At 42.3% G+C, this 27,568-nt stretch overlaps 1 protein-coding gene across 7 annotated transcripts in view; it reads right to left on the bottom strand.

Moving 5' to 3' along the window:
- Nucleotides 1-3,014: 3,014 nt before the first annotated feature.
- The window catches only part of DNM3 (dynamin 3), a 241,736-nt gene continuing 217,182 nt past the window's right edge, over nucleotides 3,015-27,568 (bottom strand). For 4 of the 7 annotated variants that reach the window (XM_033961013.1, XM_033961015.1, XM_033961017.1 and 1 more), the window contains 3 exons: nucleotides 22,529-22,693; nucleotides 9,672-9,895; nucleotides 3,015-3,943 (listed from right to left, as the gene is read on the bottom strand). In XM_033961013.1, coding sequence (XP_033816904.1) covers nucleotides 3,700-3,943; nucleotides 9,672-9,895; nucleotides 22,529-22,693 — 633 coding nt within the window. In that variant the 3' untranslated portion in view covers nucleotides 3,015-3,699. The remainder of the gene's footprint in view (nucleotides 3,944-9,671; nucleotides 9,896-22,528; nucleotides 22,694-27,568) is intronic. The other 3 variants (XM_033961014.1, XM_033961018.1, XM_033961020.1) reach the window with 1 other exon arrangement.

The following is a 27,568-nucleotide window of genomic DNA, read 5'->3' as shown; positions in this document are numbered from 1 at the left end:
CTGAAGTCTGGGTTCTGTTCAGCCAATTGACTGTTGCATGGTTTTATAATTCCTGGGATGTACTGTTTTTAGAAAGAAGTTAATTTTTCTTGGCGATTGACATTCAGCCTGAGAACATTGAGGCAATCCTCTATCAGTCTCTGCTGTGCTGTGTGGGAGCAGATGCTGGGTAGGAAGGGTGAAGGGAGGGAGAAGGTTGGAATAGTGGCACCATGTGGGAGAGGTGGAGGTTGGGGGGGAGGGAAGAAATGAATGAGAAGAGGATAGTGATTACGTTGGGTAAAAATATGGTAATAGAAAGTAGAGTGAAGATGGAAGGGAATGGAAGAATGGGTGAGAAGATAGGTTTGATAGGTAGCTGAAAGGTAAAGAGGAGACGGGAGAAAGGGTGAAATTTGAGAGGACTGAGGTAGACCAGAAAAAAGGGAGGAAAGAGCTAAATGGAAAGGTCAAAATGTCAGCGGCAGTTGTAGAGCAGGATTAGAACAAGAGAGGAGAAAAAACACAGGCCAGCAGCCGCTTGAAGGATAATTTGCAGAAGACAGGAAAGCGATAAAGAGAAACTGGAACCAATCTGATGGCAAATAAATGTCAAGTCAGCAAAGGTTAAAAAAATTATTTTGAATTTATTGACTGAAACTTATTGCTGTAGCTAGTACGGATCCCCAATCACCGCCAGCTGAGGACTTCCTTTAACCAAGCAAAGCAGCATCCTTGAGTCACTAAGGTGCCAGCATTTATGGCTCAGGGACACTGCCGCCGCCTGCCAAGCTTGGTAAGGGAGTTTTAGCCACCTCCGGAGGAAGGCTTCAGCTGACAGAGCTTGGGGTATCTTCATTACATTAGAGCAGGGTTGCCCAAGTCCGGTCCTCGAGATCTACTGGCAGGCCAGGTTTTCAGGATATCCACAATGAATATGCATGAGAGAGATTTGCCTGCACTGCCTTCTTGGTATGCAAATCTCTCTCTCATGCATGTTCATTGTGGATGTCCTGAAAACCTGGCCTGCTAGTAGATCTCGAGGACCGGACTTGGGCAGCCCTGCATTAGAGGCTCTGGCAGAGACCCATTTACAAACTATGTATTCTTCCCAATTAATATTTTCAAATTAATAAAGCGTCTTTGCGTATTTGGAAATGTTAATTGAGAAAAATACATACAATGGGGCTCATTTTCAAAGTAGGTCACTATGGAACTTTGTGAGTCTAAGCCAGTGTATCACACACTGTGCTGTAGCAGATTCCAGGTGTGCCTCGAGACGCCAGCATGGAGGAGAGGCTTACAGGACGTGCCTCTTGGGGTGAGAGGCATGTCCTGTAGGCAGTCAGCCGGCACCACCGATCCTCTTCCTCGCCAGCATCTCTCCTCCTCTCCCTGCCCCTCCCCTTCTCCAGGATCCCCCACTGGCGAAGTGACAGGTTCAGGGTCGTAGCCAGAAGGCCACCGCGCATGAGGCCACTGCATCGACATCCGTGCACTTCCAGATGCCTTCCGGCCGGGGCACTGGGTTTAGTGTGCTGCTGCAGCATCAAAAAGTTTGTGGGACACTGGTCCAAGTCAGTGGTCTCAAACTCGTGGCCCACCAGGTGGTATTTTGAGGCCCTCGGTATGTTTCTCATAATCACAAAAGTAAAATAAAACAGTTTTTTGATCACATGTCTCTTTAGCTACAAATTACAATATTATTATTAAGACTTAGCCAAAAGGAAAAATTTATAAACTAGAAAGAGTTTTACCTCATGCAAAATTGTCTTTTCTTTAATAAGACATTAACTATTTTTTTCTGAGGCCTTCCAAGTACAGTGGTACCTCGGTTTACGAGTGCACCAGTTTGCGAGTGTTTTGCAAGACGAGCAAAACATTCGCAAAATCGGCGCCTCGGAAACCGAGCGCGCTTCGATTTGCGAGCGCCCCCCCTGCAAACTGCCACCCTCCCCCCTGCCGCCATCGGGCACCCCCCCGTCGCGACCTGAGGTCCCCCCAACCTACTCGAACCCTCTTCTTACTTTGCTGTAGTCTCTGCAGCGGCACCGGCACCAGCATGTCCTGTGCGTGGTGCCGGTGCCTGAAGATCTGCTTCCTGTGCTGGGCCTTGAGCATGTGCGCATGCTCAAGGCCTGAGAGTTCATGTCGAACGTGAACTCTCAAGGCCCAGCACAGGAAGCAGATCTTCAGGCACCAGCACAGGACATGCTGGTGCCGGTGCCGCTGCGGAGGCTACAGCAAAGTAAAAAGAGGGTTCGGGTGGGTTGGGAGGACCTCAGGTCGCGGCGGAGGGGTGCGGATCGCGGGGGGGAGGGTGCCGGTTCGCGGGGAGGGGGGCCTTCGGGGGGGGCAATGCCGGTTCTCGTGGGGGGGGAGTAGCGCTGCTGGCCTCGGGGGGGGAACCTATCAAAGTGAGTTTCCATTATTTCCTATGGGGAAACTCGCTTTGATAAACGAGCATTTTGGATTACGAGCATGCTCCTGGAACGGATTATACTCGTAATCCAAGGTACCACTGTACCTACAATTCCAAAATGTGGCCCTGCAAAGGGTTGGAGTTGGAGATCACTGCTCTAAGCGCTTTGAAAATACACCTCTTTGTAAACAGGTCTCTGCCAGAGCCTCTAATGTACTCCAGTGATATAATTAAACAAAATAACTACTTCCGAAGGCTTTGGGGAGGGGCGGGGATGGAAGGAGATTACTTGCGGGGATGGGTTTGATTCCAGCCGGTTTGGACGGGGACAGGTTTGATTCCTGTCTCCATGCAACTCTCTGTGGTAGTTGCCTTTACACAATGCCCACATGCAAACATTTATCTCCACCACAGGGGAAGCGTCTCCATAATTTGAAACTTCAACATAGAGATTTTTTAAACCATCTACAACAACCTTTGTACTGCATGGATACATGTGTTGCCAGGATACAGCACAAGGAAGTAACCGTTTTTCTATTGAAGTTTCCCTTCAATCAAATTTCAAAGAAAGACTCCAGAACTGCTAAAGTTTTAAACCCAGTAAAAGGGTCAGTTTAATGTGTATCCAGTTCTTGTCAATATTTTGTCTTATTCTTTAAAGAACTGGGTTTTGAACATCCATTTTCATTAAGTGACAACATTTTTGAACCCACACCAAGTTCCATTATTCCTCAGCATTCACCAGAAGACCATAACACATCTGGGATTGTTTGAAAATGCTTTAGAATAAGGTGATTTAGTTAAAGTTTGTTTGCTTGGAGAAATGTTCAAATGCTTTGGAGAGCGCATGGAAACCGTGGATTTTTATAAGCGATTTGACCTTATATTCCACTCTCTCGTTGCTTTTCATATGTGAGAATTTCATTTTTGCAGGCTATTACCAGCAAATGGTAACAACATAGGGCTTCCTGGAATTCTGCCTGAGAGAGGGGGAATGCTACAAGTGACCACACCTAACACAGACTCCAGTTTCCTGGTCACTAACTTCCTTTCTGACATGCTTGTGCTAGAGAGGCCGTTATGCAAGCTCACAGAGAAAGCATGCTCAGGGAAGAATACATGAAAATAATAGCCATGGCTCCATGAACTACCTGCTTAGTTTTGGATAACTAGTCATTCAAAAGTTAGTAAGAAAAACATTTTATTTTCTAATTTCTTACTTCCAACTAATATGTGTAGATTGATAGACCTGGTGAACTCTACTTAGTCTGTATCCAGAGTGTCCCTCTCTTAACTCCTTACCTTGGGACACTGGGAGGAGCTCGTGCTGGCCGGGAAGGAACCTGAGGAGGGTTGGTAAGTGTATCACTGTTACTGGAGAAAGGAGCTAAAGGGCCTGGGCGGGATGGAACTGGAGGAGCCCCCACATGAGGGCCTGGAGACAGGATACCAGGAACAGGTCCTCTGCCAGGTAATAGTCTAGTTGACGGAGCACATAAGGTTGGCCTCCGTGGAGTTGATGGGCTTGGAGAGGGTGATCTGCTAAACAATAACAACACAGAAGGTTAGTTAATATAAATGTTTCAAAGAAAATCTCTTATCAGACACTAGTTTTTATTCATGTGTTGTCAGAACTTTTCTTTTCCACTATTTGTGCATTCTGGCTCAGAAATAACAGTAGACTTTCTCCTGACTGAAGATAACCCAACCCCCCAAAGCTTTTAAGCCTTAAGAAAACACAGCCAGATTCATAAAACAAACATGGATGACTGTAAAGTTGCTTACCTGCAACAGATGTTTTCCACAAATAGCAGGATAAATCAGACACACCAACTGGGCAAAGTCATATGATGACACCAGCAAAAGATAGGATTTTCTGACCATGATTTCCCAAGCAGCCAGTGTCACCAAGTCCCCTCAATCTATAGCAGAGCTCAGAGGTCAGAACTTCATTTTCTCAATTGATAAGTAGGATTACCTAACCACACAAGAAGGGAATCCCATAGCTGAGGTTTGCACCGTTTCTGATTTTGCAAGGCAACTTGGACATATTGAAGGAATTTGTCTGTAATTGAAAGGCCTTACAGATTTGCCTGTCCAAATGTATTGGAAGATTAGGTTTTTACTTTCAATAATCTTCTTTCTGTTAGTAGGATTCCATACGCTAAGGTTTTGCAGTTGATCTGCTTTTTTTCATGTTTTTTTGCTTAAAGTTTGACTATTCTCAGTGGTAACGCAACGGTAGCATCTAGGGAGGGACAGAGGAGCTTGCCCACAAAACTGAGGTCCCGAAAGCAGCATCAGACCGAGCTGCCACATCCACTCAGAAAAACCGGGTAAAAGTATGAAGAAGAGACCAAGTAGATGCCCTGCAAATTTCATCAAGATGAATCATGCGAGACCCTGCCCATAATGCATCAACACTTCTAGTCGAGTGGGCTTTTAGAGAAACCGGCATCTGCTTGCCACATGCGATGTAAGTCATGGAAATAGCTTTTAGAATCCATCAAGTGATCGGGAACTTGGATGCCGGCTGACCCGGTGAGGCATAGCAGTCAGGACAAAAAAATTGATCAGACAGCCTGAAATCATTAGTCCTCCCCAAATAGTAATAATAATAATAGCTTTATTTATATCCCATCATACCTTTCAGTTCAAGAGAGCGTACATTAAGAGGTGCTGATAACAGTGAGTTAACATTGGATAGAATTGGGAAGGGGTAAGTGGGTGGTTATGTGGTTGGACAGCATAGAGGGTGGGAGGGGGAACGTGTAAGAAGTGGTAGGTGTTGAGCAATTTTTGAGGTTCAGACAAATTTGTCGAATAAGTGTGTTTTTAGTGATTTTCTGATCTGTGGTATGTTAGTGAATTCATGATTAGGTCGCTTAGGGTGTTGTTCCATTTCCCTGCTTGGAAGGCAAGAGTCCTGTTGAGGAATCTTTTGAATTGGCATCCTTTGGGGGAGGGGAATGTAAATAAGAGTGTTCTGCGTGGGAAGCGGAGTATGTCCTGTAGGATGAAGTGTTTCAGGAGGTAGGTGGGAGCAGTGCTGAGGAGTGTCTTGTAGCAGAGGCAGCCAAATTTGAAGATTATTCTGGCCTTGATGGGTAGCCAGTGAAGTTTCTTGTAATATGGGGTGATGTGTTCACATTTTTTCAGGCCAAAGATTAGTTGAACGGCCGTGTTTTGGATCAGCCTCAGTTTCTTGATGTTTTTTTTGTTGCAATAATCCAGTGAATTTAGGATCAATGACTGGACCAACAGTCTAAATGATGTGAAGTCAAAGAATGGTTTTAGTGTGCATAGTTCCCATAGTAAGTGGAAAAAATTTTTGATTAGGATATTGGTGTGGGATTCGAATGTCAGCTGTTGATCTAAGGCAGGGGTGCCCAACACGTCGATTGCGATCGACCAGTAGCTCAGGAAGGCAACGTGAATCGATCGCGGAGCCCATCCCGGGCTCCGTGATAGACTCGTGTTGCCGTCCTGATCTACGGGCGATCAGCCTTCCTCCCAGTGTTCTCCCTAGGGCCTTTTAGCTGGGCGGTCCGCCCAGCTCTCATCTGCCGCTGCTGAACATTAAAAAACCCCAAAAAAAACCGGCTTGGAGATTTCAGCCTGTAGCGAACTTATGCTCTGGGCTCTAACGTGTGCATGCCGGCTTCTCTTCTCTTCCCTCCGAACCCGGAAGTTATGTCCGGGGGGGGAGGGGAGAAGGGAAGCCGGCACGCACATGTTGAGAGCCCTGAAGCAAGCGTTCGCTATGGGCTAATGCAGGAGACAAGCATTTGTTCTTCTTCCTGCCGGGTCCTGCCTACTTTCTTTTTCCGCGAAGGCAGGACCCGGCAGCATTTCCCCTAATAGGTCGATCGCGATCTTGGGCTGATCAGCCTTCCTCTTCCCGATGGCAGAATTGACGTCGGGGAGAGGAATGCTGGTTGGCCGAAGCAGGGAGAGCTTGGTGGCGTTTGGGCCTTGGTCCCCGATGGCAATGGCAGTGGCAGTGGCTTGGGGGAGGGCAGGGAGAAAGAAAGAAAAAGGGCAGGCAGGGAGACAGAAGGAAAGAAGAGAAACAGAAAAAAAAGAAAGGGAGGCAGAGAGAAAGAAAGGGCAGGGAAGAGGAAGGAAAAGTTGGGGGAAGGAATGAGGTCTGGAGGAGAGGAAGCATACAGGCTAAAAGAAGGGAAGAAAGATTGGATGCACAGTCAGAAGAAGAAAGTGCAACCAGAGACTCATGAAATCACCAGACAAGGTAGGAAAAATGATTTTATTTTAAATTTAGTGATCAAAATGTGTCTGAATTTATATGTGCTGTTTATATTTTACACTAAGGTCCCCTTTTACTAAACCGCAATAGAGGTTTTTAGCGCAGGGAGCCTATGAGTGTCAAGAGCAGCGCTGAGCATTCAGCGCAGCTCCCTGCGCTAAAAACTGCTATCGTGGTTTAGTAAAAAGGGAGGGGGGTATATTTGTCTATTTTTGTATGGTTGTTACTGAGGTGATAGTGCATAGAGCCATCTGCTTTGACCTCTTTGAAAAACCCTGGAATAGGAATGATAATTAACATTTTCTATGCGTACAGTGTGCTTTGTGTTTTTTTTTAATTTTATTGTTGGTAGATCATTTTGACTTGGTCATTTAAAAAGTAGCTCGCAAGCCCAAAAAGTGTGGGCACCCCTGATCTAAGGTCTAAGGTCAAGATCAAGGCTCTCCTGACATCCAACTTGCACAAGAGCCTGTGGAATGAAACACAGACAAATGAAACCTCCTGGTTGACATGGAAGGCAGAACCACCCTTAGTATAAAGGAAGGTACAGTGCGAGAACAAATCTTACGTCCGTATATGGAGAAAGGGCTCCCTGCATGAATGAGCCTGAAGCTCCGAAATATGCCGTGCTGAGACAATGGTGATCAGAAAGATAGTCTTGATCACCAGATGCAGAAGAATAGCATTGTTCAGTGGCTCGAATGGGGCTTCTCCAAGGCCTTGAAGAACGATGTTAAGATTCCACGAAGGAAAAAGACGACGCAAGGGAGGTCGCAAACGAAGTGCTCCCTCATAAACCTAGTCACATCTAGACAAGCAGTAAGCGATCTAGCACCTAAGGCACGAAAAGCCTGTAACCAGACTATTAAGGGAGGCCACTGCCAAACTCTCCTCTAGGCCCGCCTGAAGAAAAGCTAAGACCACTGAAATGAGAATCCTCTTAAGTTCCATCTGGTCTTTAACACACTACTGTTGGAAAGCCTTTCAGGCTTTGGCATAAGAAGCCATAGTAGAGGGTTTCTTCAAGTGAAAATAACTACATCTGAGTAACTGCGCTGCATCAAGGCAGAGCACTCAAGAGCCATGTCATAAAACCAAAGCGCCATGGGTTTTCCATGGGCACCGGCCCCCGACTGAGAAGGTAGCGATGAAGAGGGAGCTGAAGTGTCTCATCCAGCTGAAGATTAACGAGATACACCTACTGTGGGCAACAAGGACAATCCAGAGCCACTAGAATCACAAGACCGGGATGCGTAGCTATCCGATGGATGACCCGACAAACCAGAGGCCACGGAGGGAACACGTACAGGAGCTCATGAGCCAGCCAGGGCTGAACTAAGGCGTCCAAGCCCTAGGCTTCCATGCTGTGTTCGTTGACTGAAAAAGCACCTGGCCTTCAAGTTCACTGCTGAAGCCACCAAGGCCACCTGGAGCTGACCCCATTGCTGTATGATCAGATAGAACACCTTTTGTGAGAGGGATCAGTCTCCCGAGTCCAAGACCCAACAGTTGAGGAAGTCTGCCTGAACATCAATGACTCCAGCCACATGGGTTGCTGAGAAAGACAGATGATGTACTTCTGCCTAGCGGAACAGCATGTGAGCCTCCTGGCCCAAGAGAGTGATTCTTGTGCCCTTGATGATTTACGTACACCACCACTGCAGCTCTGTCAGAGAATACTTGCACCGCTTTTCCTTCCGGAAGAGTCAGCCAAATTGCCTGATGATCTAGATGACTGATTGACCAACATTTCAGACGAGGAGTCCACTGCCCCTGAATGGAGCGGTCCCCGCATCATAAGAGTCATCCATTTGGAAATCCAAAGCCAGCCCTGGCAGAGAGCCACCCCCTGAATCCACCAGCTCAAGCTGCTACCGTTCAGGGGAGCGGCATCTGAAGGGGATGACACTGTGGAGACCCATGAGAGAGGAGGGACTCCTGTAAAGGGAGTTCTGGTTCAGGAGATCACCTCCAAGGCTGCCATTGACCCCAGAATCTGCAGATAATGCCAGGCCGTGAGGTCCAGATGGTCCAGGAGATCTCTGATCTGTTGTTGAAGTATCTATATGAGTGCCTTGGGAAGAAACACACGACCTTGTCCAGAGATTGGGAGGGCGTTAAGCGGCTCTTTCTGAAGTTGCCATCAGTACACAGACGACCCCAGCGAGAAGGCCGCAAAACAGCCTGTGAGTGCTGCTGGCCCAATGCTCCTCTGCAGCAAGGTATTTATGGTCGCGGTCAGCGGGGGTTGGTTGGGAGGGAAGGATGGAGGGTCATTGGAGGTTCGGCTGTGCGGTGGGTGCTCAAGGTTCTGCTGCACGAGGGATGGGAGGGAGGGAAGGATGGAAGCTGGGCAAGGGTTCTGCTGCACAGGGGGATGGGAGGGGTGGAGAAATAGAAAGATGCTGTAGATAGAAAGCACAAGGGGATGGGTGAGAGGGAAGGAAAGATGTTGCACATGTGGGGGAAAGCAAAGAGGAAGAATTGGGGTGAAGGAGAGGAAGGGAGAGATGATCATTTACATGAAAAAAATAAGCCCTACCCCAAAAATAAGACCTAGTGCATTTTTTGGGCCCCAAATGAATATAAGACACTGTCTTATTTTCGGGGAAACACGGTAATTCACAACCAAATATGAGACATTAGAAAGGCCTATTAAACAACAATAAAAAATAAGGCAGGCAACAGATACTATGACACTTTATAAAATGTGCTCCTAGATGAGCTCCAGTAGCACATAAACGTTAATGCCCTTGCCAATTTTATATACTACACACAAACATCACAACTTTACTTCTACTCAAACTACCCCTGGGAATGACATATTTATGCAAAGTAGGTGCAACCACACAATGATATAAACAGGCTTTATGAATGGAAGCAGCTTTATAAAGCTACCCCCAAAATGTGCAAGCTAAATCTTGTGCAAAAATGCTGAGAAGTTTGTTTATTAGTGGGATTCCTATGTGGTCTTCTGAGCACTGATCTCCAATAGAGGAATACCTGAGTGAATGTTGCCATGAATCATCCACGGGAGGTGGTATAGGAGTAGATGCTGTAGAAGTGTTTATATCCCCAATGATCTGGAGTGCTTCTTTAAGGGCATTGTACATACGAAGCATCTCATCTCGGCACTGAGCCTGCTCCGCTGACTCCTCCATCAGTGTGTTTTGGTCCTCAGAGGAATACAAGTGGGCCAGGAGATCAGCATTTATAAAATCTTTGACCTGGAAGAGTAAAGCAAAGAAAGAAAGCTGGCATGAAACAATATAGGACTGCCATGATGACAAAAGACATAAAGCAAATAAAACTTCACATGCTAAGCAGAATTTTTAAGAGTATTTATATCCATCTGGTGGTCCTGCATATCCATAAGCACCATGCACTAGAAAGGAGGTGCGTGTAGTCACTAGCACAACTAAAAAAATTCAGCCTAGGCTGACCCAGAAGCTGCTGGCACCCCTGTGCCAATGGATAAGTGAGATATGGTCCACGCTAACTTAGCTGCATCCCGAGAGACATACTGCTTTGAGGGTAAAATGCTCACATCAGGGTGCCAGGGAAGGCGCAAGACTGGGAGCGCACTCCACAAAGCTAGGAGGAAAAGGTGAACAGAGCTGGCTGAGTGTCTAAATTCAACCCTTGCCGAGACTCAGAAATAAGGACTGGCAAAGCTGCTTCTGAGGACTCCGAAGAGCCACAGTGCAGTCCCCCGTCTCTCATGCTGGAGAATAAAGAGCCAGCAAGGTGGTTATCATCCAAAGGATCACTCAGATCAGGATCAGGCAGCACTGGAACAGCGGCAGACTGAGAGGAATGCATGTCCATAAAAGCAATATCACAAAGAGACAGACCAGAGGCGGAGAGGGACTGCGCAGGGAAATAATGACTACAGCAAAACTCATTCCACAAAGTGTCATAAACCTGAGAAGGCCTCCGGTTCCTGGGGTGCAGTGTTACCCTGAGATGACTGAAATATGTGGTTCAGAGGCTGCAAAGAGTTCGCATCCTAGCGCACGGAACCATCAGCTGTGCTGTGACCCCAAAACAAAACAGACCGGTCCACCAGGCTAGCTGAGCGTATAGGGGAGAGGCTAAGTTTTGCGCTCTAAAAGCACCCAATTTGTGCAATCCTGGCAAGAATTCACATTAGTAGAGCCCAAGGACTCCATCCCAACAGGTTTTGAGGCACATATTGCAGTTTTGGAGAAGTAGGGAGCTTTTGAAAAAAAGATTGCTATAAATCCAAGATGGCCACTGCTAAGAAATTCATGCCACAATCGTGATATTTTTCACACTCACAAAGTAAAAAAACAACAACATTGATTTTAGGATTTTTCAGGTGGGGGAACAAAGGGGAACATGAAGAAACATTTAAAACCTCATTTATCAGTCCTCTGCTGATTCACCTCACAGGCTGTGACAGCCTTTACTCACTGTGCACAGTGTCAGATATATGCTGCAGCCTGCCTCAGCTCTCATATAGTAGCTGGAATCAGAGAATCACTGTCTCTAGCTGAGAATGCCTCTTTGACACATATCTTAGGGCTGCCAGTCAGACCCTATGCCTGACTACATCTCCACCCTTGTGGACCGATGGACACACACCGGGACAGGCTGAGGTGAGAAGATGCAGCTGGTACTCTGCAAGACACCGCTGAGCCTCCTAAGGGCGCCTAATAGCCTGCACTTGACCCCTGTTTAACAGTAGGTAAGAAAACTTCAGGGACAGCCCTGAGTTTCAAAGAAATCTAAGCAGGCTGGCTACCAGGCATGCAGAAGGAAAAAACTAGCTGGAGCTAAGGAGCCCAGTGAATTACACAGGAGGCACAGAGAAAAATCTGAACTGGATTCCCTCTATAGATGGCACGTGGCCATGGGGACACTACCCACTTGCCTAGAATGTCTCATCTATTACATTGGAAATGCTTTTATAAAATAGGATTCTAGAAGCATGCTCAACAGAACACAAATGGAGATCAGAGTGAGCAAGCTCAGAGAACCAACAGCACTTCATGTTGACAGTTAAACCAGGAGGAAAATGAAAGGATTTAAGGTGATCCTTTCTGCCCCACAGTACAAACATCAGTAAACTGAGCGCATTTGGCGACTCCTTTAAGCGGAGAATAGGGATTAGAAGGAAAAGCCCAGAAGAACCATGCCTCAGTGCTTTGACTCATAAGGAAAGTACTTCGTGGTTTTCCTTTTTATGTGTAGTGACTTTTTTCTGAGATATTGTTGAGCATTGTCCAACTGGGAATAATGAGCATTAAGGAGAAAACCAGAGAGTGAGTCATTATTACTAAGTGAGCCAGAGAGCGCCATGCAGAAACAGTGGGAAGGGAGGGAATGGCAGAAAAGAGTTGAAAGTGTGAACTCATTGTAAGACACTTCTGCCCAAATCTCATTTCTCTACAGCTCAATAGAAATAAGCAAAATCTTCTGCTTAGAACAGAGGTTTTACTTCACTAAAAGCTTATTTTTTTTAAACGTTTACTTTTATATCCCAAAGCACTAAGGGGTCCTTTTACAAAGGTATGCTAACTGATTTAACACATTCAATGCAAATAAATGCAGAGTAATGCCTTTGGGGATTAATAGTCGGAAGGAGCCGTATATGTTGGGAGGGGAGAGGCTGATGGGGAGAGGGACATTGGGGTGATAGTGTCCGAAGATCTAAAGGCGAAAAAACAGTGCGACAAGGCGGTGGCTGCTGCTAGAAGAATGCTGGGCTGTATAAAGAGAGGCATAATCAGTAGAAGAACAAAGGTGTTGATACCCCTGTACAGGTCATTGGTGAGGCCCCACTTGAAGTATTGTGTTCAGTTTTGGAGACCGTATCTAGCGAAGGACACAAAAAGGCTTGAAGCAGTCCAGAGGAGGGCAACGAAAATGATAGGAGGTTTGCGACAAAAGACATATGAGGAGAGGCTGGAATGTATACCTTAGAGGAAAGGAGGGACAGGGGAGATATAATTCAGACGTTCAAATACTTGAAAGGTATTAACGTAGAACAAAATATTTTCCAGAGAAAGGAAAATGGTAAAACCAGAGGACATAATTTGAGGTTGAGGGGTTGGAGACTCAAGAGCAACGTAAGGAAATTCTTCTTTATGGAGAGGGTAATTGATGCATGGAATGCGCTCCTGAGGGAGGTGGTGGAGAGTAAAACGGTGACGGAGTTCAAAAAAGCGTGGGATGAACACAGAGGATCTAGAATCAGAAAATAATAGTAAATATTGAAGAACTAAGGCCAGTACTGGGCAGACTTGCATGGTCTGTATCTGTATATGGCCGTTTGGGGGCAGGAAGGGCTGGGGAGGGCTTCAATGGCTGGGAGGGTGTAGATGGACTAGAGTGAGCTTTGACGGACACTTCAGTAGTTGGAACCTAAGCACAGTACCGGGCAGAGCTTTGGATTCTTGCCCAGAAATAGCTATGAAGAAGAAGGAAAAATTTTTAAAATTGCGTCAGGTGGGACAGACTGGATGGACCATTTGGGTCTTTATTTGCCATCATTTACTATGTTACAATCAGACTCCATAACATAGCTTACATAACATAACTTTATTTTTCTATATCGCCTTAATCAAAAGAATTCTAGGTGGTTTCCACAGAACAGAAAACTGGACAATCAGGGAATTACAAAATAGTAATGGTAAGAATACAGTCTATTATTTAAAAAGACATTAAAAATTTTAATTAATACAGTAAAATTGTTATGTTAAGAATAAAAGCACAATTAAGAGATAAATTTATCAAATAATACTGTCTTAATTTCTTTTCTGAAAGTGCCATAGGACAGCATGGCTCCGCTGATATAGTTACCCAACCAGGGCGGTTTGCTTGATTGAAATGCAAGCATCCTGTCTAAATAAGACCTAAGTTTACAGCCTAAAATCTTCGGGTATGCAAATAGGCTACAATTCCTGGTTATCTTCACGGGGTTATATAGCAAGAAATGAAATAGTTGCCAATCCCCAAACTGACTTAAAACAGAGGCATGAAAATTTAAACATTACTCGTGCCTCCACTGGCGATCAGTGCAATAATCAGTAATAAGGACTGATATGATCGCTTTTCTTCAGTCCAAATATCAAGCGAACAGCCATATTCTGCACTAATCTTAATTTTCTCACAACTTTCTTTGGTGCACCAAATAAACAATATTACAGTAGTCCAATATAGATAATACCAATGCCTGTATCAACAGTCTAAAGGATAAAAGGTCAAAATAATTTTTGATGGTCTTTAATTTCCATTCCTCTGTTCCATTTCTCTCTTTCACACTTTAGTCGCAGTTCTTTCTTAATGAGTTCCATCGCTTTTAATTATGTTTGTTTCAATTTTAAATGTACCAAACCTAACTATTTATGCTTATTTTCAGATAATGTATTGTTTGGTCCATATAGGTTACTCTGTAACATTTGAATATTTTTTTATATATCATACACTTTTATAAAGTGTCCAGCTCCTGGGGTGGAAAGTCACTCTTAGATGATTTGCATTTGTGTTTCTTTGGCTGTGGAGAGTCCACTGCCTGGCTGACGGAAGTACCAGCTGTGCTGAGCCCCAAAAGCAACGTCAGCCACCCCGCCAGGCTAGCTGAGTGTTTGGTTACCTGCTTCAACAGGGGAGAAGCTAAGTTGGACACTGTAGACCCCCCAGCTGCGCCACTCGTCACATGGCACAAGGACGCTCTGAGAGCTCTAAATTTGCACAATCCTGGCAAGAATCCACATTAGGAGAGCCTAAAGACTCCATTCTTATAAGTGTTTGGGCAAAATTTGCAGTTTTGAAAAAGCAGGGAACTTTAAATGATCACTAAAAATCTAAGATGGCCACTGTCAAAAACTCTGCACCAAAATCAAAATGTTTTAAAAACTCCCTAAACTGTAAGAATGGCAATTTTAGGATTTTTCAGGAGGGAACACAAGGGAACATCCAGAAACTTTCAAAACCCCACTTTTCCAACCTCCCTCAATGTCTCTCACAGGCTATCAGCCTGTGTACTCACTGTGCCTGACAGGATCAGTGCTGCAGCCTGCTTTCAGCTCTCTTAGTAGTGGATGAGAAATTCCACTGCCACAAACCTGGGAATGCTTTTGCAAAGCTGATCTTCAGGCTGCCAGTGTGACTACATCTCTGCCTCTGTGGACCAATGGATGTACACTGGGATGGACGGAGGTGCAACAACGCAGCCAGAACCCTACGAGACCCTGCTGAGCCTCCTCCTAACAGCCTGCACTCGACCCCTGATTAACAGAAGGTGAGACTACTTCAGGGATGGCCCTGAACTCCAGAGAAAACTATGCAGGCTGGCTAACAGGTACCCAGTGGGATCGGCCTGTCATTTACAGACCAAAGTATGTGATCTTTCAACCAAGCAGAGCTTCAAAATCGCTCCAAGCACTGAATTACCCGAAAAGGGGATTAAATTATTTCAAATTAAAATAATAAAATGGGGAGAGGCAGAATGAAAAATCTGGATTCCTTCTGCAGCAGCACGCGGCTATGGAGAAATAACCCTACTGTCTAGAATGTCTCACCTATTGCATTGGAACAACAGTTATTGGCTATTTCCATAGCCACAGCCTATTGATGGGATTCTGGAATCCAGTATGGGTGCTGACAAACCACCTATCCTGGATCTGTGATATCAGCATGAAATGCAAATGGGTCCAGCTCGGCATGCTGGAGAACACAAATCTCCATTCTGGAGAACTAATTGCTCCAAGTCAGCTTTCTGTGAGGCTGATAGCTGGTCTCCAAAGGGCTTTGACTACATCACGATTTCTGGTCTGAAGTCGTCTTCCATAATGAGAGCCATGGACAGTGGAGTCCATTTATTTAACAGATTGACATGAAATAACTTTACATTGTTTGCCTTATCCAGTTGGGCCACTTTATGGTTGACAGGTTCTGTCTTTTCTATCAAGGCACTTGCCACTTGCATAGCAGCTTACTTTCTGATGAAGGCAAGAGTACTAAGACTCAGTCCCCTGGCTGGAATGATCTCTGGACAGCTGTCCTATTGCAGACTTGTGCTTGCACCTCCTCAGCCTTATCTAAGCAGAGTTTTGCAGCCTCCCTGCTTTCTTTTAATCTTTCTTGCATCTGGAACATGTAATCTACCAGGTTCTTCTCTGGGCTAGGTTCAGCTTCCCAGGCTTCTTGAGTGACATCTAAGATTCCTCTGGGTCTTCTCCAAATATTAATGTAAAGGGTAAATCTGCAATGCTGCTGCAGTTTGATCTTACGGCAGCATTTGATACAATACTGCAGATATGTGTGTTTTCAAGTTTTCACTTTTTCTATTAATATGGGGAGGGGGGTAGGGTGGATGGAAAGGGAGGTTTGGGTGGGTTAAAAGGGGGTAAATTTTATGTTCAAAAATTTAAATTAGGGAAAATGGTATGTGTTCATGAGATTCAGAATGATTTTAGATAGTTGATTTTGATTAGATATTTTGATTATAAAGTTTATGATTTGATTATAAAGTTTATGATGGCGTTTAAAATTTTTTCGTTGAATGTTAATGGCCTCAACCATCAGATCAAAAGGAAAAAAAACACTCACTTATTTGAAACAACAGAATGCTGATATCTACTATATATAAGAGACTCATCTGTCTGCGGTAGACTCAGGAAAACTGGAAGGGGGTTGGGTGAAACAATGTTTTTTCGCCCCAGCAATAGGGAAAAAAGCAGGGGTAGCTATTCTTATAAATAAGAAGTGTACAGCTAATTTTCAATTAATTGGTTCAGATCCCCTAGGTAGATGGGTACATGTAAATATGAATATGGGGAATAATACCCTGGCATTGTTCAATGTGTATGCCCCTAATTTGAATCAAAATGAATTTTTAAAAACATTACAGCAATTGATACTCCCACTGGCTACTTCTAAAGTAGTTGTAGCTGGAGATTTTAACGCTGTTATGGATCCATTAATGGAAAAAAACCGAGTAAATGTATAAAATCATTAGGGTTAGATAATTTGGTACATTCTTGTGATTTAAAAGATATATGGCGAATACTTCATTTCAATGATCGGGAATTTTCCTTTTGTTCACATGTTCATAAATCCTTTTCAATAATTGATTATATTTTTGTCTCAAAGCAAAATAGTTCAGCAGGCGATAAAAGCATCCATAGATCCAATTATTTTGTCTGATCATGGTGGTATATGGATTGAACTTCAATTAGATGAACAAGAGAATAGCAGTTCTGTTTGGAGATTTGATAATATATTGCTTGCGGATACAAAGTTCCTTGAAGAATTTCAATTAAAAATGAATGAATTTTTTTCAATTTAATATATCAGAAGAAGTCTCCATGGAAAATTTATGGGATGCCTTTAAGGCCACCATGAGAGGTAATATTATTTCATATTCTGCTTATATTAGAAAACAATTTAAAAAGCAATTTTCTAATTTGGAAAAAGAAATTAAACTTTTAGAATCTAAATTGATTGATAAATGGGAGCATGGTACTCTACAGGCTCTATTAAAAGCAAAAGGTAAATATAATGAAGTATCCTCAAAATTGGTAAGGAAGGATTTGTTTTCCCAACAAACTCTGTATTATGGAAATTCAAATAAGGCGGGAAGATTATTGGCAAATTATTTTAAAGCAAAGAAGAGAAGAACAAAAATTATTGCAATTAAAGATGAAAAAGGGAATATACATACTCAAATTGGTAATATTTTAAATCAATTTCTAAATTTTTATAAAGACTTATATTCTTCTGAGCCTTATAATAGAGAAAGGGGATGGATTAGAATTTTTGAGATTAATTACTAGACCGAAGATTCCTGATCATATTAAAAAAAGTTTAGAAGAGCCTATATCATTAAAAGAATTAGAAACAGTGTTGAAGTCTCTTAGAGTTTGATCCGCTCCAGGTGGTGATGGTTTCACAGTAGAGTTTTATAAAGCATTTCAAAATACCGTTACCACATTTATTAAATTTATATCAGACTCAACTAACTAAAGGTTGCATTATGGGTACTATGGCAGAGTCATTAACTATAGTTTTGCCAAAGCCAAATAAAGATCCCACATTGGTTTCAAACTACAGGTCTATCTCATTAATTAATGTAGATGGAAAACTTTTAGCTAAAATATTAGCTTTATGCTTAGCCAAGGCTCTCCCTTTCATTATTGATATGCACCAAACTAGGTTTGTTGCTAAGAGACATTCATCTAATAACACCAGATTGGCTCTTCATATGTTGAACTTAACAAAAGCCAGGAATGATCCGGCTTTTTCTGTGTCCTTGGATGCAGAAAAGGCCTTTGATCGGGTGGAATGGACCTTCATGTATCAATCTATGGAATGGTTTAGAATGGGGTCAGGATTTATACAAATGATTCAAACACTGTATAGCTCCCCTGCATCTAGATTATATATAAATAATAATTTTTCTGAATGTTTTAGTTTGCAGAGGGGAGTTAGACAAGGCTGTCCCCTGTCTCCTTTGTTGTTTGATATTGTATTAGAACCTTTGTTATTAGCTATCCAACAAGTAAAGGAAATACAGGGTATTCCTTATTCAGATCGGGAAAATAAGGTCTCTGCATACGCAAATGATATATTGCTTCATTTGAGAAATCCTGAAAAGACCATTCCATGCTTACTTGAATTGATTGAAAAATTTGGAAAATTCTCAGGTTATAAAATAAATTGGAGTAAATCTGAAGTTCTTCCACTAAATGTGCATTGCACAAAAGGCTTGTTTGATTCATTTTCTTTTATATGGAAGGAAGATGGATTAAAATATTTAGGAATTTGGATTAAAAATACGCTGGAAGACACAATGAAAGAAAATGAAAAATCTTTGTTGCTGAAGGTAAAAGAAATGTGCGAGCAATGGAACCCTTTACATCTTTCTTGGTGGGGGAGAGTTCAAACGATTAAGATGATGATATTGCCTGTGGTTTGTTATCAAATGAGTATGTTACCAGTTTTTTTAGAGGGTACTTTTATAAAAAGTTAAACAGTATTCTTACCAAATTTGTTTGGCTAGGTAAAACTCCTAGAATCGCCCTAGTATCTTTACAAAAACCAATTGCAGAGTTTGGGGTAAATTTTCCAAATTTTTATAGGTATCATCAAGCCTATATTTTGCACCAGGATATGTATTGGGTCCTCCCAGAACCCAGATAATACCCCAGACTGGTTATGGTTGGAATGGCAATTCATGTTTTCTCTACGATTATGTCATGCCTAGATTGTATAAAGAAAACAGAATATTAATGGATACATGGAAAACATTACGATATATTAATAATTTAACATCTGATCCAATACAAAAGTCAACAAATCAGACTATATAGCTAAACTCCAGGATTCAAATTGGCGGATTTAAGGTCATCTGGAAGCATTGTATGATAGCAGGGATAACGTATTTTGGAAAATGTTATTTCAAATGGTAAACTGCTTGAATTTTCACAATTGCAATATAAATATGGCCTTAATAAATCGCAAAGTTTTAGATGGTTGCAATTGAAGCAGGCCATTCAGGTGGGGTTCCCTGAATGGAAAACCCTTAACAATCTATATAGTTTGGAGTTCTTATGCTTTCAGGTGGACTTTCTGGGTCAGCAGGCCGCACAGTGGTATAAATTGATAAGTGGATTAGTTAAAAAGAAGCCTAAAAATGGTCTTAGAGATATTTGGAGCATTGAGATTAAGCATCAGATTACTGCGTCTCAATGGCCACGGATTTGGCCTTGGAGAATGAGATCTACAGTCTCCGCATCTATGAGACAAACTTGTTTTTTTCTCTTACATAGAGCTTTTTAGACCTCAGTTAGATTACAAAAGTTGAATAGCTCTAAGTCTAATAGATGTTGGCATTGTAATCTCAAAGTAGGGACTCTAGATCATTTATTATTTTATTGTCTCTTTATTTTAGCCTTTTGGAAATCTATTTGGGGTCTAATAAATTGTTTATTGGAAAACCATGTGGCATTATCTTATGATACAATTCTATTCGGAATATCAATGAGGGCACAGAGTTAAATATTGTCTAACAATAATAAGCTTTTATTGATCATGACAGGAGTCACCATACAACAAATCACACTTAATTGGAAGAAATGGAAGAGACTCAATTATTGCTTCTGGTGGAATTCATTATGTCACATCTATAAAATGGAAAGAGCAATTGCCATACAAAGAGGGAACTATAATAATTTTAATAAAATCTGGGGGCATTGACAAGATATTGTAATGAATAAATAAATACCATTTTTCCATTATAAATGCAATAAGAAGGAAGGGATGGGAGGAGGGTTTTTATAATTTTATTAAATATTTAGATCAATAATAAAGAATATTGTATATGAGTTTTGTGAACATGTGTAGGTTATAGTTGGATTGGGAGGGAATGGGTTAAAAATTTTAATGTTTTAATGTTGAATATGATAGAGATTCAAGTGTTGTATTCAATTCAATTTAACTATTATCTATTGTTACATTTGTTGTAAGATGTAAAATGAATAAAGATTTTTTAAATAAATAAATAAATACTGCAGATTACAACATACTGCTATATAAACTATGTGCAATTGGAATTTCAGTTCAGGTTTTAGCTTGGTTAAAAGAATTTCTTACATGCCATTATTATAAAGCTAAAAGGAGATTTCAACAAGCTGCTCCCCATTATCTCCCATTCTGTTTAATACAAATATATCTATATGATATCTTTTTGTGATAAAGTTTGCAGAATTAGGAGCTAACAAGGAAATTCTAAAACCTGCGTCTAAGTTAATTGAAGAAATCCGTTACAAACAGCAAAAAAATGGTGAGGTTGAAGCGCCTACATAAAAGGTGCTGGAATCACGCCTACGTAAGCGCTTCAGGCTGCCGAACGCTAAAGTAGGCATGGCCAATGCCTGAAGTGGCATTAAGTAGCCTAAAGTGCCTACATGGGCGTGATTTACGCAAAGACAGGAGTTGGAAATGTAGGCCCAGAAAACCTTGGCCTGCATGTCCAGTGCTCATCTTTGCTAGGGGATCCTGAAAATAGTCCATTGCTGGGCCAGCAAGTCTCCCTGAAACTGCAGCTTCGGGGAGTCCTGCCAGCTCAGCTGATTGGGGATTCCTCTGCCTGGGATTAGCTGAACCAGCAAGGAGATCCTCCCACTTCCTCTCTCCCTCCCTCCTGTCTGTTTCATCCCAGCACCCCTCCAAAGAGAGCTCCCTCCCGCCGAGCCCTCCACCCCTCCTCAAGCATTACATACACATATACACCTGACTAATCCTGGTAAGCTGCTACACTGTAGACCTGGACCTGGTCTAATACAGTTCCACAGCAGACTGCATAATTTTGTAGCAAGATCCAGATTTTGTGACCCTTGCTGCAGCACTGAAGGGTTTGGGGGATATAAATTTGATGACTTGTTTGCTATGCACCCTTCTGTAATACAGAACTGCAGACAGTTTTCTAGTAGTATCCTTAACTTACATTTCACATGCATTAGTCCCTTTCATCTTTCCCGTCTCCCCTCTTTGCCCTCCTCTCTTTTTGTAACACTTTTTCACAGAGGTATGCAAAAGGTGCAGTTCTAAATATAGGAGAACCATGTATCTTTTATTTGAAAATCTTTTTATTATACTCAAAACAACAGACAAGATACAGGCAAGACAAACAATTCAAAATATAACAATAGAGCTCAACCCTCCAACCCCCCCCCACACACTCCCCCTAAGAGGATTCCAGCAAACAGATTCAATCTAGGCAAGGCAACAAAGAAGAAACAGCACCTCATAAAGTATTCAGAATGTGACAACGACCCCTCGGACTCAAAACCTGCAAAAATGGTGTCCACACTTGGAGGAAAGTCCTGCGTCGTTTGGGAGAGCCAGCAGCAACCCTCGCTTCCCATCTCATCAGTTCATTCAATTTATTCCTCCACAATCAAATACAAGGAGGTTGATCCGAAAGCCAATGGATCATGATACATTTTTTCCCAACAATATAATATTTACTAAGAAATAGACGTACCCGAGCCAGATACATATTGAACAAAGTAAAATGGCAAAACAGCATAGCAGGTGCTGAGAGATCAGAACGTGTAAGATTGAACCCAAAAAACCCAGCCATCTGTCGCCAAAACCCTTGAACCAGAGAGCATGCCCACAGCTCATGAACATAGGAATTTTAAACAAAGCTGCGGGATACACTCCCCATATGATAAGCTTGAGTTTGGGGCACATAAGCCCTCAACATAGTTCGATAATGGCTCTCTTGAAGGTCTGCACTACCCACCAACCCCGGGATTCCCTTTATAGCTTTCAGTAAAACAGGTAAAGTTAGCGGCCAAGTAAGGTTGTTCTGCCATTTAAAAGTGCTCCTCTGTAATAAGGTAAGTAATCCCTTATGAAAATAAGAGATCGAGGCACTGGTCTCCTCTGAGGCCTCCAAAAAGTCTTTGAATCGAACTCCGAACTCCCAAGAAAGAGAACCCACCGGGAGAGACCCCATATAATGCTTAAGCTGCTGGTAAGCATAAAGCACCCCCAACACCGGAATCCCCCGGGACCATATATCTTTAATATGGAATGAGAAAGTGCTTTATGAGAGGGAGACAAGATGAAGTGATAAACAGTGGATACCCCTCAAAAACTTACATTAATATGCATATAACTAAAATGAAGGCTTCTTTCTCCATCTTCCAATTTGTGAACCTGCTTAGCCCTAAGAAAACCGCATGACTGTTTTGAGGAATGCCGGTAACAAAGAGATATTGAGAAAGTACAAGTGACTTCTTTTTCAGTGAGGCAGTAGGGAAAGTCATGTCCAAGATGAGAGCAAGAAAAATCTCAAAATGGCCTTTTTTTTTACTCACTTTACTGATCATCAGATGCATTATTGTTTTGGGGATCAGATCACGAATAGATTTGTTGATGATTGCCATGTAGGAATCCACAAGGTTGTGAATGGTTTCAACCTGTCTTTCCAACTGTGGATCCATAGAGAAGTTATCTGCAGGACTTCCATCCTCCTTGTCAGCCTGTATAGAAACAAAATGCAAAAGTAAAGATGCCGTTGGTGGAATTCAGTTTGTCCCGATGAAAATCTTGGAAACCTCAGAGGATGAAGTCATTTCATATTCTACACTTCTGGTGACATTTGTCTTTCAGCAAGATAAGGAGGCACTTCTTAGGCTGTTATTTAGGCTTAAAGAGGTGACCTTTATGGACTCTAAGATTTCTATGTTTCCGGATGTATCTAAATTAACTCAATTCCGAAGGAAAGAGTTCCTGGAAATGAGACAATTTGTACTATCTTTGGGGGCTAAGTTTCAACTTAGATATCCCTGTAAATGTTTGATCTTGTTGGATCAACATCCATATATTTTTTTTTGATCCCCCGCAGTTACGATTTTTTCTTGAGGCTAAAGGAGTAATGCTGTCCAGGGCTCCCACAGTGGAATAAGGTCTAGTTTTCATTTATTTGAAGAAGTAACACTGCATTTTTGTATGGTATTATAAATTTCTGTATAATATAAGGCCCTATCAATGTGAATTGCTTTTCCTATAATGTGGACTTTTGTTTGAGAGATGATTGATACTGTAATGGAAGTTGTTTAGTTCTTTTCTTTTCCTTTTCTTTTTAATTAATATGTTTAATCTCGCGTCTGTCTCCGATGATGTCATCAGAGACGCGGCAGAGGAAATTGGCAGAGAAGGGCGCGAAGCAGCGAATTTATAGTGCTGCCTACGCCGCTGGAGCCGGGAGGCGACGGAGAGGGCACGGGGTGTTAGCGGCCGGCAGCGGTGGAGAGCAGGGAAGGGCGCGCATGTCACTTGAGGCCAGACCGTAAGTCGCGCATGCGCACTTCCTATGTGTGCTACAGCTCACGGAAAACGGACGCACGCTTAGGAAGTGCGCATGCGCGGCTTACCGTTTTATTATATTAGATATACAATCTTGCAGCAGGAGAGCTATACAATGTCTGAATCATTTGTATCAATCCCGAACCTATGAATCTGTTGAAAAACGCGACCTCAATGCTCCGTGGAAAAAACGGAGCTGAGGGGACGCACGCCGATGTCAGGCGGGAAGACACTCGTGCATGCGCAGTGCAGACTATCACAAACTTTCTAAGATCTTAAAGTGGCAATGCACTTTTAAAGTGTCCGTACCGGGGCTCCGTGGATGACATCACCCATATGTGAGACTATGCTGCCTGCTTGTCCTGGGATAAATAGTGTTCTGAATAAACCCTACTTTCAGTTCCTAACCCTGAATTGTACTTGATACGCTATTTAATATCCATTTGATTCATGACCCACAAGCTTTTAGTAGTTTAAGTTTCAACACACATTCTTTTTATAGGTGAAATGCCTGCCCACATATATTGCAAATAACATTACCATATTTCTTATGCTAAAGGATTTAGCAAAACTTTCAAGTTTCACGTTTATTAGTATTTTTGATTAATCACTTAATCATACGTCAAAGCAATGAACATAAATAATAAACATTAAAAATTACAATATTAAAAAGTAATACAATATTTAACATAGACTTAAAATCAAACCAGACTATTCACAAACTTCACAAACAAGAAAAAAGGGAAAAAGGGATTTGAACTACAAAGTATTATAGAAAGAATAGTCAGGGAAAAAACACAGGGTAGGGGATATAAAATTCATTAATCAAAATCAACATAATTAATAAATCCAAGGGTGAGAATTATCACTCAAAAGCATCTTTGAAAAGAAATGTTTTTAAGTTAGTCTTAAATTTATCCAGATTGTGTTCTTCTCTCAAATAAATTGGAAGAGAGTTCCAGACTTGAGGGGCCGTAACGGAAAAAATAAATTGCCGTCTAGTATTAATGATCTTAAGAGAAGGAATTGTCAATAAATGTTGTTCGTTTGACCGTAATATTCTATTCGAGGAGTAAGGAATTAATAATTTAAAAATAAATGCAGGAGTTTTAAACAGTAATGATTTGAAAGTGAGTAAGCATAATTTCTAAGTTATTCTATGAGATATCGGAAGCCAATGGGCATTCTTAAGAAGTGGTGTTACATGATCAAATTTCTTTGTTTTTGTTATAAGCTTGATGGAAGTATTTTGTATAATTTGTAATCGCCTAATTTCACTTTGTGCAATTCCTTTAAAAAGGGCGTTACAATAATCAATTTTGGAAATCACCAAGGAGTGGATAAGAATATTGAGTGATTTAGAGCAGAGGTATTGCGAAAGGGATCCTTTTCTAGTCAGCAGGGTTTTCCTGGAATTCAGTATTTGGAGGGAACCAATGAAGCAGAAAGTCTGTTTAGCTTTTCTGTACCACCAGTGGATACAGTTGCATGCAAAACCTTAACGACTGCACATGGAGAGAAAACAGCCCGTGTTCTTCGTTCTTTGTAGGTCTACAAAAGAGCCCCTTTTCCACATGTGACTGCCTTAGTGCCTCCCCTTTCTTTTTAAAGAATACTCACTGATTTCTGGAAGCTGGAAGGCTTTCCGTGCAATTCTTAAGTAAAAAAAAAAAAACTCACCAAAATCCTCAGACATGAACTAACCACAGAATTAAGCTAGAATTTGAAAGGGAATAGAAATGGATACAAGTCCAAAAAGACCCAACCAGAATCGACACCATTTAAGATCATTCTGGAGCTTTGCTGGGAACAGTAGAAATTAGAGAATGCAGAACTGACTCTACTTCTTGATCTCTTCTGCCTTTAGCTCCTTCAGTCCCCTCTCGCTATGGTTTGTTTCTTATGCATCTGAACTATTCAACACATGCAATAAATGAGCTTGGAATTACAACCTGCACAAGCAGCTCCTGTCTTTATCAACAGTTATAAAGCTTGTGATTATTGTTGAACGATTCACATTTACCTAAGAGAAGAGAAGAACGCAATCTAGACGGATTCACGAGCAAGTTGAAAAGCTTTCTTTTGAAAGATGCATTTGATAGCTAGAAAGCTTGATTAGGAGCCTCAATTGAATCCTATTTCTCAACTTTTTTGAAGCACACTCCTCTCGCCCTTCCTATTGTTTTTTTCCCCCATATGTGTCTTATTTACTATCAACAATTTGTATTTCTCTCCCCATCTTTTCCTTTTGTTTAATATTTTGTCAGGTTAGTTCTATTCGTTTGTTTTGTGTCCCCAAGAAATTTGTAATTTTAATGTGTTGGACATCTCTTAGAATTTTGGTTCATAGACAACCCCGCGAAAGACAAAGGCACGCGCCGGCAACTGAGCGCAAGACGGAGGTGCGCGCCGAAGAAAATTACAGTTTTTAGGGGCTCCAACGGGGGGTTTTGTTGGGGAGCCCCCCCAGTTTACTTAATAGAGATTGCGGCGGCGTTGTGGGGTTGTAACCCTCCACATTTTACTGTAAACTTAACTTTTTCCCTAAAAACGGAAAAAGTGAAGTTTTCAGTAAAATGTGGGGGGTTACGCCCCCCCCCCCCCCGTCGGAGCCCTAAAACAGTAATTTTCTGCGGCGCACCCCTCCGCGCTGCGCTCAATTGTCTGCGCGTGTCTTTGTCCCGGCGCGCTTTTGACCTGACACCAGAATTTTGAGTAAGCGATGAATCAAATTTATAATAAACTTGAAACTTGGAATAAATTTAGTGCTTAAAAACTGAAATACCTGTATATAATATGCAAATTGTGCTTTGGTTGTACCACAGAAAACAGTATGTGAAATGTATGGCTCTGAACCTACACAACAGACGTGCAGGGACACTGATTTGGTTCTGTTCAGACTAAGCAAAGGAAAACTAAAGCCCCCCTTACCCCCCCCCTCTCGGTGGATATATCAGTACAGTACACACATGGAGTTTTCCTTTGTTTAAATTACAGGATTGGAATAAGAGCCTTTGCTGGCTAAGCAGAGAAGTGACAGATGTTTATCATTATCTTCATCAAGGGAATGTTAAAATAAAAATAGTCATTTGTCTGGCGTTTCGAGCAGAGGGGGGATGATCTGTGAATATTTAACCTCTCATGTGCAAGTTCAGCTTTGGCATTTTGCAAAATGAAGTGCAGACTGTGGGGGTCAAGTTCGCTTAAAAAAAAAAAAGGTGATATGTCTTTCCTACCCCTGCCGAATTCTGCTCACAACTTTTAAAGCAGCTCTGCCTCTGTGGGACCCAGGCCAAACAGCTGACGGACTTGAGTTGCTTTCGGCGCATCTTACACAGCTTGAAGAGGATGTTATTCTTTCCAAGTGAGAAACAGCCAACATTTTATCATAAAACAACAAAAATGCTCCTTGGCTTGAACATTATTATTAAGAACCTGTAAGTTCGCCACTAACTTACCAAACTTTTAGGAACTTGATCAAAACTTATCTCGTTGATACATTTCTCTGACTCCACTTCTGCCTTGATGTACTTCTAAAACTCTTCCAGGAAAAATGTGATTAATCTTACCATGCTAATGTAATTTTGAAAGTTTTTTTGTAATATCGTTGTCTGAATACAATGTCTTCCTATGGGTGACGGGATAATCGCGTGCCAGACGCCAGCGCGCCGACAATCCAGCGTCGACAATTCAGTGCAAGACAGAAGCGCACAGGGGAAAAAATAATTTTTAAAGAGCTCTGACTGGGAGTTTGGGGTGTCAACCCCCCACTTTTATTGGTTAGTGTTTGCGCTGCCATTGCGGGGGTATGTGGGTTTTTTTCTCTATAATTGAGGTTTCCAACCCCCCAAACCCCCCTCCAACAGCAGCGCGAACACTAACCAATAAAGTGGAGGGGTTGCCACCCCAAACCCCCCGTCGGAGCTCTTTAAAAATTACTTTTTCCCCCACGCGCTTCTGTCTTGCGCCGAATTGTCTGCGCTGGATTGTCAGCGCGCCACTTTGAACCCTTCCTATGTAAGCCGCTCTGAACTGTGTGTGGTATTGCG

This window comes from Geotrypetes seraphini, chromosome 10, assembly GCF_902459505.1.
Source record: "Geotrypetes seraphini chromosome 10, aGeoSer1.1, whole genome shotgun sequence".
NCBI lineage: Eukaryota > Metazoa > Chordata > Amphibia > Gymnophiona > Dermophiidae > Geotrypetes > Geotrypetes seraphini.
This window is presented reverse-complemented; position numbering and strand designations above follow the sequence as displayed.